Source organism: Triticum dicoccoides, chromosome 3A (genome assembly GCF_002162155.2).
Source record: "Triticum dicoccoides isolate Atlit2015 ecotype Zavitan chromosome 3A, WEW_v2.0, whole genome shotgun sequence".
Taxonomy (NCBI): Eukaryota; Viridiplantae; Streptophyta; class Magnoliopsida; order Poales; family Poaceae; genus Triticum; species Triticum dicoccoides.
Window position 1 is genome coordinate 646,276,175 of NC_041384.1, and position 10,308 is coordinate 646,286,482.

The 10,308-nt window shown below is 46.2% G+C and overlaps 1 protein-coding gene across 1 annotated transcript; it reads right to left on the reverse strand.

Annotated features, from left to right (window-relative positions):
* Window positions 1-962: 962 nt before the first annotated feature.
* On the reverse strand, window positions 963-6,280 carry LOC119269894 (putative metallophosphoesterase At3g03305). The gene is made up of 4 exons (XM_037551825.1): window positions 5,954-6,280; window positions 3,187-3,428; window positions 1,469-3,046; window positions 963-1,363 (listed from the first exon to the last, which is right to left on the reverse strand). Exons 1-4 carry the CDS (start codon window positions 6,216-6,218, stop codon window positions 1,247-1,249), a joined length of 2,202 nt encoding a protein of 733 aa, XP_037407722.1. The 5' UTR covers window positions 6,219-6,280; the 3' UTR covers window positions 963-1,246.
* Between the last annotated feature and the right edge of the window lie 4,028 nt (window positions 6,281-10,308).

Sequence of the window (10,308 nt, forward strand, 5' to 3'; positions counted from 1 at the left end):
GGGGGCGGGGGCGGGGGGTAGCAACTGGGACTGGAAGATGCGGCGGCCGGCGGAGCGTGGGGTTTGTGTAGTGCGGGGGGTGGGGGCGTAGGGTTTCTGGGCACGGTTGCGGGCTGCGGGGCCGCTCCGCGGCCGTCCGATCGGGGGGTTCGAGGAGCGGGGGGCGACGCTCAGCCGTACGATATACAGGAGTTTGGGGAGCGTGGGCGATCTGGATTTCGAAATTCAAATCTGCGCGGACTCTCTGCCTGCCTGTTGCGGTGCTGCCAGGGCGGCGGATCTATCATTGTCTATCGCGTAGGCACGTGGCGCTATGATTTCTTCCACTCAGTGCTTTTTTTTTCCCCAGTCTATCTAGAGAAAAAAAATAGGGCAAAATTGCCCCCTGGTCTCATTACCACGACACCGAAAAGTGACCATCGGGTTTTCCCATGCAAGCACAGGTGTCAGAAAAACATACTTTCTCCGCCCGGAATTAGTCGTGCCTCAAACGAACGTGTCCGGAATTAGTTGTGCCTCAAACGAACGTATCTAACACGTGTCTGCACCGAGGGAGTATATATAAGACGTTTTTTCAGTTCATCCCTGAGGGCGCAACATCCAGAGACGATCGTGTTTGGCCAGTTTATCCCTGCTCAAAAGACGACTGTCGGCAAACGGCCAGAGGAAAACCTGTGACTAATCTGGGAGGAATTCCCAGTCTCCAGATGAACTGAACTAAGAGTGTACATGCATAATTCCCCCTACAGTTGACAAGGTACCGGACAAGAGGAGTGCAACATCCACTTTCTGAGCTAAAATGAGGTTTCTTGACTCTATCTAGCAAACAAAAAAAAAACTGTTCATCATATCGGCATGCTAAAGCTTCCATGGAAGGTGAGTCGGACTCGGACGACATCACCACCCCAAACATCGGACACAGGATGGTGTTGCTCATTGCAAGTACAGTACGGGTCAAATAATTTCATCCAGTGCTAACAAGTTCCTTAACTCCTCGCTCTGAAGAAATGACGTGTTTAGTCTGTATAAATCATGTCCAGTACAATGCTGACAATATCTTTATGCATGTTAGATAGATGGTCTAACAGATCTCCTCTCCAAAAGAAACAAAAAAAGAGTAATAGACGAGTGACCCGGCCAATAAAATCTTCAGCTAGAAGCTCTAGCCTTCTAGGTGCTCCGTCTGCAGTGCCTTCGCAACTCCGCCGAAATATAGCACGGTGCTCCCAGCAGGGCCCCGAAGCAGCTAAACGGACGAGGTTCTGTAGACAGCAAACGCCATGAGAGCCGGTATGAAGTAGAAGAGCACCGGAGAATGGAGCAGAGGGTCCATGGCAAAGGCCTTCATAAGAGCTCTACACAGCTGCAAGATTGTCAAGGCGTCATCAGTATCTTCAGAGTTGCAAAAAATAAGAAAAAAAAACGCAGTCACAGAAGATTTGCATCGACTGAAAGGAAATAATAATACCTTCCAGTGTTTCCACAGAACCACCAGGCAAAAAGCGATGAGGATTTTCCTTATCCAGCGACCGCTCCACAAGCTATCACGCCCTACCTCTCTCCTGCTCTTTTGGTGAGGATCATCTTTCTTCTTTCCTGACTGTGAGAGGTAGTGTTCTCGGAATGCGATCCTCTCGGCAGCCATCGCGGCGAGAATCGCAATCATCGGTAATACCACGAAACAGAGATGAGGTAGAACGATGACCATGACGTCTGGAGTGCCGGCATGGAAAGTTTTCGTGCCACTTTTAAGAGCCCAACCTCTGAATGTCATGGATGCAAGGCTGCTGTCCTCTGTTACAGGGTGACCAGAAAACCAAGGGAAGACCAACAGATAGATTATATACACCAACAGCAAAGACCACACAAGAACCATCCTGGACAGCTCAACAAAAAGCCAGATAAAACCACCAAGTAGATACTTCAGTGATGTATACTGACCACCGTCCGCACGCAGATATGTGTACACAGATTGTTGATCCTTAAGTAGCACTACTGAAGCTCGTGGCACGAGAAGCAGTGTGAAAATCAGAGCAAGAACGCACTGCAGTGCGGGGTGATATACCGACGCCCACTGGATGCCCATCACGAAAAATTCCTTCCATGTCCAGTTAACTTCTGCAAACAACCCATTCACAGAGAATGGCCTCAACTGGCTGACGCTAATGTCACCTGTTATATCCATCGCTTCGATTTGCAGCCAGTACCGATCTGGAGAAGGATCTGCAAATGCTCTCCAGTTCCACGGAATTAAATACATATCTCCTCTAGAATCATTGGCACTCACTCTTTTCATTTCGCTGTCGAATACCACTTCAAGGTTTCCTGGCCTTGAGTCATATATCTTTGCTGAGACAGTTACTATCTCATGTCGAGAGAATACAAGCGCCCTCACCGTGTCAAAAGTTGAAGCTCCCATGGCGTGACATTTGAAATCACGAGGAGCAGATGTTCTCTGCATAAATCTCGAGTCCAGAGGGAAGGTAGCTAGTATAATTACACTTTTTGAACCTAACCTGAAATCTATGTCAGTAAAGGAGACAAATCCATCATCAATTGCTAATATCCTCATACTTCTACTCCTTTTCCAATCGCCAATCTCCCACTCCCAGAACTCCTCAACAGGTGCTGCTGCTTCAGAACAGTTCTCTTCAGCACTCGGGATTGCATATCCTTGGTGCATGTTAGACTGGTAGTAGTGTTCATACAGTGATGGTTCCTGAGTTGCTCGATGATAGTAACGCTTCAAATTCTTGCCAAACCTTGTGTGAAGATGTCCACACAAGTATGCTGCTAATGAGTGCTTTAGAAAGACATCCTTGATATTTTTTCCTGATTCTGTCAATGCTGAGAAAGACATCGGGAAGTGCCCAACTGTAATTTTTGCGACTGGAGCCTTGTTGAAGTCAGTATCCCACTGCGACAGTGATTGGTCCAGTTCTATAAGCTGCTTGTCAGTTGGATGCCCAAATAAATTGGTTGGGCCCCTAAGTCCGATCTCCATTGTGCTATCGAAGCCAACAAACAGATGCTTCCGGCCATTATTCTGCAGATCCATCCACAATCTACCATATGTTATGCCAAGCATATTCAGAAAATGCAATCAAAACTAATCATTTGCAGTACATTTAATGAGAAGACGCTAAAGAAACAATAAGCAACGGGATGTATATAAGAAGCACTGACCTCCAAAGTGATGCTTTGCACGCGCCCCTGTCGTCTTAGGTTAGCATTGATGCTATATTTCTCGTAGAAGTCATAGTCCCCACCAGACACAGGTACACCAAAGCTATCATGGTTTCCTCTCAGATCATAGAATTTTTTTCTTGGAAGCTTGCTACTCTCAATGACATCCTTCATCGTACTACTATATTCCATCCACTCCACCTCATTTTGCTTCATTGTAAGCAGATCTTTGCTTTTCCCCTCTAATCACAAAATAAAAATAGCACTTGAGATAAATCCCAATACATAATCAGTTATAAACTATTTGGCATATGGACACCTTTCGAAATGAATGCAGCTGGTTTCACGTCTTCCAAAATTAGAAAGTGGTTAGTTGGTTGAGGTTTTGAGGGCAGTGAAGATCAGCTGTAGTGCTGATTGCAACTGCCTAGTTACAAGCGAACAGGTTGGAACCAGAAAAGCAAGCAGCTGTTTACTCAAGTAAAAATTTCCGATCATTTGTTAGTTATTTTATAAGTTCGCCAGTAGTCCGTGCCTTAATGCATGTGATATTAAAAGAGTCCGTGACAACTGACAACAAATGACTATGTTGATTGTGGTTCTATGTCCGATTTTTGCAACTTCGAACTTTAGGCCTTTATTACTCAGTCGCCAGCTTCTGACAACAAAGCACTTTTGCTCCTATTCATGTCGAACCTGGACTCGCTGTCCAGCTTGCCGATATTTTGGGATGCAAAGTGGCATCCTTCCCTCAATCTTACCTCGGTCTACCTTTGTCCACCCACAAACTCAATCTGAAAGACTTCTTTTTCATCATAGATAAGATCGACCGTCGTCTAGCTGGGTGGCGAGGGGTGCTTCTATCTCTTGCCGGTCGTGCCATTCTGGTTCGTGTGGTCCTTAGGGCCTTACCAATCTACGCCATGTCTGCTCTACTGCTCCTGGTGGGCATTGTCCAGGACACCGATAAACGTTGTAGGTCCTTTTTTTGGGCGGGTCAGGAAAAAGTGTCTGGTGGGCAGTGTAAAGTGGCTTGGGACTTTGTTTGTGCGCCGTTCTCGCATGGGGGTCTAGGTTTCTCCTCTCTTCAACACTTAAACTCTTGCCTTCTTCTTTCCCATCTAAACAAAATTCACTCGTACATTGCTTCTAGGGGTAACTCTCATCTTGCTCTGAAATATGGATGGTCTGATACTCGTGACCTTGATTCTCCGCATCCTTTTGAGTCCAACGTTTGGCATGATATCGCCAAGGGGCTAGAATTCTTCCGTTCCATAACTAAGGTGGATATTGGTAATGGTACGACAACCGCTTTCTGGCTAGATCTATGGTTTAACGGCTCCACTCAAAACCTTGCAACAATTTTCCCCGCTCTTTTTTCTCATACTCTCAGACCCGCGGCCACTGTCGCACGGGTGCTAGGCTATCCTGCCTTGAACCTTGACCTGGCTCCTCGCCTTACTCATGCCGCCGAACTCGAATTGGGAAACCTTCGCGCTATGCTTGCATCTGTTTCCTTGAATTTGCAGGTGATGGACAAACGAACGGGACGTTTTGATGGCAAGCCTATGACTTGCAAATCGGCCTACAGGGCTGTTTGGATCACCAAGCCAATTGACCCCTTCGCAACGGCCATTTGGAAGAACTATGCACCCAACAAATGCAGAATTTTTCTATGGCTAGCACACAAAAACCGGCTATTCACCAACGAAAGACGATTCAAAAGGGGGTTAACAAACTCCGCCTGCTGCCCCTTCTGCCCGGATACAGAATCAATCACTCACCTGCTTCTGCACTGCCACCACCTGCATCCGTTTTGGGAAGAGCTAAATTCAGTTACTGCCACGCCACCGACGGACCTACACCAGCTATGGGGACAGGGCCTATCCAACAAACCTCGCTCCACGGTGATCATTGCTATTCTGTGGAATATTTGGAAAAGAAGAAATGCCAAAGCTTTTCGGAATGAAATTCAACCGATCAACCTCGTAGCCCGCTCGGCTGCCGACGACCTCATGCTTTGGTCTAATAGATGCTCCAATGAGCAAGTTCTGCACCTTCTTCGAGATTGGAGTACCATGTTGTTCCACTTATCTATGAGATTGTAGCTTTTTGATTTGTACTCTCAACCCCCCTTCCCTGTCTCTGCCTTGTAAATGTACTCTTTTATCTATTAATGAAATGGTTCAGGTCGGCGTAAGCCCGCCGTAGCGCCGTCAAAAAAATTACTCAGTCCCCACAGTTACAGTTACAGTTCATGTTGGGTTGTAACAGGCCTGATACTGGATTCTACTTAAACTGTGAGTTCAGTACTTAAATTTTCAACCTATCTGGTTTTAGCATGAACCGAACGGAAAAGTACCCAACTGCCTCCACTGTTAATGCTGTATCTCACTATCAACGCAGCTCCTTAAACTGTGATTGCAATACTGAAATTCAGTTCAATACCATCGTAGATACAGCGGTACACTAGAAGGTTCTAGCAGTGTACTAATTATAAATGTAACACGGAGTAGATTTTAGATAAAAGTTTCTGCTCCTAGGCACCATCAATTACAGTGCCTTAACGAACCACTCATCCATTTACCACATTTGCTAAAACTAAAGCCTCATCAGTCTCTGAATTCTTTCTGAACTATACCCACGCGCCAACCAAGTTCTACCGAACATCAAACATCGTATCATCCATTCACCCCGAACACGGGGAAGGATCAACAGAAGGAAGGAACAGGAAGGGGGCGATAGAGGGGGGATATGTACAACGCACCGGTGAGGTCGCCGGTGATGAAGACGAGGTCGGGGTTGACCATGGCGAGCGCCGGGCCGACGTATCGCCGGAAGTCGTAGGCGCGCTCCGGGTGGTGCACGCTGAAGTGGAGATCCGAGAGCTGGGCCACCCACACGACCCCCTCCGGCGCGCCGGAGACCTCCGCCACCGCCCTCTCGTCACCGGCGACGGACCACGGCGCGGGACACGCCGCGGCGACGAGGGCTAGGAGAATGGGGAGCAGCCGGTTCCCGCGCGGACCCATGGCGAAGGCGCAGACGAGGGCCCGAGGAGGGGAGCAGGACAAAGAGGCTGCAGTTTACGCTATCAATGACCAGAGAGAACAGCGGAATACGTTTGCGTATGCCTGATTTTTTTTCATGGTAATATGTGTCTCATTACGTAAGCACCGACATTACAAGACTGAAAAGATAGGATAATCCTATGCAAAATACCAGCACCTGTTTCTCTTCTTCGACATCATCAAAGCGGCCATCAAAGGGAAAAGAAACAAATCACCTCTTCACCCGAGTTCGACACGGCTCCATTGCTAATCTGCAGCTTTACGGGCCTCAAAAATAGTTTGCCAGAAGTAAAACCATTGCGGTTGAAAGAATCACGATTTTGTTATACAATTTTACGACTTAATGATCCAAACGAACCCCTATGATTCTATGATTTTAATTCTTAGAATCTACGTTTCTACGATCCTGATAGCGAAGATTCTATGATTTGCGATCCTATCATCAAAGCTTCGATCCAATTCAAAATCATAATTTTGACAACCTTGTCACACCATCCATGAACCCTAACACAGCCAATCTGAATGATCGACAAACACACGATGCCATCAACTTCGAGACGCCGTCATAAAGGGCACCGCCGGTGTGGGAGTGAAGCTGAGGCAGATTTATTCGTCCAGGCGCCGCTCCCACCACCCCAACGACGCACCACGACCTACAAATCCAAAACCTAACTACAAGCGTAGGAACGGGGTCCTCCCCTCTCTCCTGCCGCCGGAGTAGCCAGAGGGAGAGGGGGCCAACGCCTGGTCGGCTGAGATCGGAGGAAGAAAATTGCCTCCCTAGTCGCCTAGTGTGGCGGCGGCTAGGGTAAGGAAGACGTACGGCGCCTTCGTATGCCTGAATTTGCCCTCAAGCGACGGTACACGAAAGTACGTCTTTGTTCGCTCCAAAACAAGTACATCTTTGTGAGTACTATACATATCGCTCATGTTGAAAAGAATATACGAATGCACAACCTTTTGTGTATCGTGCAATTTCCTCTCTTGTGAGTCTTTTAGTATAGAAACTTTGAAGCACTCAAGTTCTACAGGAAATTTTGTAACTATTTGATTCAAAGGATTTAGAAAAGAATTTTGGAGGATTCTAGTTCTTCTGAATTTTGGAAGATCAAATGGCCATATACACTTTTGTACTCCTCCCGTCTCGAAATAAGGGTCTCAACTTTAGGAGGGAGTAGTATTCAATATGTCATGACACCCTATAGCTATTCATGTGTTTTTCCTATTTTCTATGTTCAAAATAATCATGTGGATCAAAGATGCTCTTTCTTTGATAAAAATATATGATCATGCAAAGATGAAATTATTATGGAATATCCAAACTAAACCCATAGAATCACATGAGCCGTACTCCGTGAAGGATAATTAGTGGTTACACAGGTTATACGCCCGTGCCGACGTGACTAGTGAAAATTTGATGACAATGATAAATACCACAAACGATAATGAGTGGGAAGTGTTGGAGCAAGAGAGGAAGGACATATTATAGACAACGATAGACGAGATAAGGCAACAAGGGTATAGAAAGTGATGAGGTGTCGGACATAGAGGAACAATCGGGAAGGAAGAAGGGCGTTCGCTCCCTAAGGCAACGCGACGAACAACCCATCACGACATGTAAGAGCATCTACAATTGGACTTCTCAAACATCTCATATACATCTAGGCGGACGACCCGGTCAGTTATAAGTCACAAAATTGTGACCCAGTCGGGCTCCTCAAACCGACCTTATATGTCTGGGCTGACCGGCAACCCCATATCCATTAATATCTAGGGTGGATATGGGGAGGCCCGGATGTGCCTAGGCACGTTTGCCATGCCGGATCGATAGACAATAGCCACCACAAATTCCACCAAATCACTCCGATCTTGCCGGACCAATACTTTTCCTCCCCTCTCTTCTCATTCGTTCACGCTGGCTCTTGGGGATATGACTATTGGATATGACCCACCCGGAGGGGCCGGGTTATCCTAATGGCGGTTCATAAACCAAGCCCGTGAATCTGTTGAAGATGGCGGTTCATGTAGTAGGTTTGTTAAAGGGCTCAAATGTAGCGACCCGACCTCAGATGGTCAAGTCTCTGTGCTTCAGTGTCATCCCTGGATCGGTAATACTGACACACACAGTACTCGAAGGATTTATAACAGAGCAGCAATCACACACTTATTACATCGAATGTCTCCAAAGAGAACTTATTACAAGAATATGGCTTAAGGCCATCTAATACGATAACAGCGGAAGGCTTGGAAGATAAGGTGAGTCCATCAACTCCAACGGCATAGCTGAGCTGCACGGCAACGACCTAACGAACCTTACTCCTCGTCTGAAAAGTCTGCAACATAATACGTTGCAGCCCGAAAACGGGTCAGCACATGGAATATGCTGGCAATATAACACAGTAGAGCAGAAACGGAATAAAGCTATCACTACATGCATATATGGCTGGTGGAAAGCTGTATGATTATAGTTTTTGCGTAAAGCCAATTTTTCCCTACAACAAAGGAATATATTTTAATTTAACTATCATGGTGGTTGAAACATCATTGAGAAGGTACCCCCAACTCAATCCCAATTAAAGTGATTAACAACCCAACAATATTAATTAAACATGGTGAGATACATGTGACAACCCAAGTACTAGATACTCAATAATTGTCCATAACCGGGGACACGACTAACCATGATTAAATTGTACACTCTGCAGAGGTTTGCACACTTTTCCCCATAAGACTCGATCGCCTCCATTGGAGTTCTCGCACTACATGGTGTTTGAGAAACGGATGACCGAGACACAGTCTTTCAGAAACGTTAACTCTCTACTCCGGGTAGACCATACCAAACCTATAAAACCCACTACCTGCTGATCTACCTCTTCAAGAGCTTCACGTAACTTACTCAACTATGCTAGAGCCCATAATAGCTTGTGGTTGCACACGGAAGTTTCTAGCATGAATCATCTCGGTTCCCTTTGAGCCTGGGTGGCGGTCCATAGGAAGATCACACGGGTACCCGGGGATTTCCAAAAAAATATAGACAACACTGGGTTTCCCAGGTGCCTCAATCCACCCAGTTGTTTGATTAAGTTGCCACCTTAAGTTGAACCGTTAATTAACAATCTCACATCTGACATGAGTTTCACTCAAACCCAAACCACGTCTACGAGCATAGCATAGCAATATAAGCAATACGTAGAAGTAACTCCCAAGGGTTTGAATATAACAGGGAAATAGGTTCTACCTCAGCAACTACTTCCCAACCCACAAGTTAATGACATCCTAATCATGCAATGTTTGAGGATTGGAACTAATGCATAAAAACTGGGTAATAATGGGATATGATCAAAGTGTTACTTGCCTTGCTGACGATCCGCAAATCCTAGAGACTCGTAGTAACACGCTTCGCACTCCGAGAATTCTATCGCAAGCAAACAATAACATACATAAGTAACAAGCAACGATGCACAAGCAAAACTCAAACAAGAGAGGTTGACCAGAAAGTTCAAATTAAGAACTCCGGTACGCAAAAAGAATCAAATCAAACGGAGCAACGAAACTCAGACGGCGAAATAAAGAAGCTTCGTTTACTATTCTGAAACTAGGTCAAATTTTACAGTAGAGAAAACTTGTTTGAGTTGGTTAAACAAAAAGAGGGTTTCGAGACGAAACTCCAGACGCTTGAATCGCCTGATTCCGATAAACGAGCGAAAAGATAAACAGAAACTAAGATCGGATCAGAAATCGTGATAAGAGAAAATCGCGGAATAAATCCTATAAAAGAAAACTCACGAACAGACTAACGAACGAGCATTCGTTAGTTGTAACTAACGGGCGAGGAACCGTTCGTTAAAACGAACGTTCGGACGAACGTCCGCTAACTAGAAGAACCGAGAAAAAAACCGACGAATCCAAAAAAACGGATCTAGGGTTTCTAAAAAAACCGAACGGTCTTTATAAAAAAACCGGCAGCGGGGCGCGGCGGCTACCTCCCACGAGAGGTCCGGCGAGGCGAGGCAGCAGCGGGCGGCGGCTTGCGGGGCGGCGGCGCGAGCTG

Excerpts from the sequence above, each read along its gene's own strand:
- LOC119269894 (XM_037551825.1), bottom strand. The coding sequence starts at position 6,218 with ATGGGTCCGCGCGGGAACCGGCTGCTCCCCATTCTCCTAGCCCTCGTC. Across the intron at positions 3,429-5,953 it reads CATCACCGGCGACCTCACCG|AGGGGAAAAGCAAAGATCTG; the intron begins GTGCGTTGTACA and ends TTTTGTGATTAG. Across the intron at positions 1,364-1,468 it reads TTCTGTGGAAACACTGGAAG|CTGTGTAGAGCTCTTATGAA; the intron begins GTATTATTATTT and ends ACAATCTTGCAG.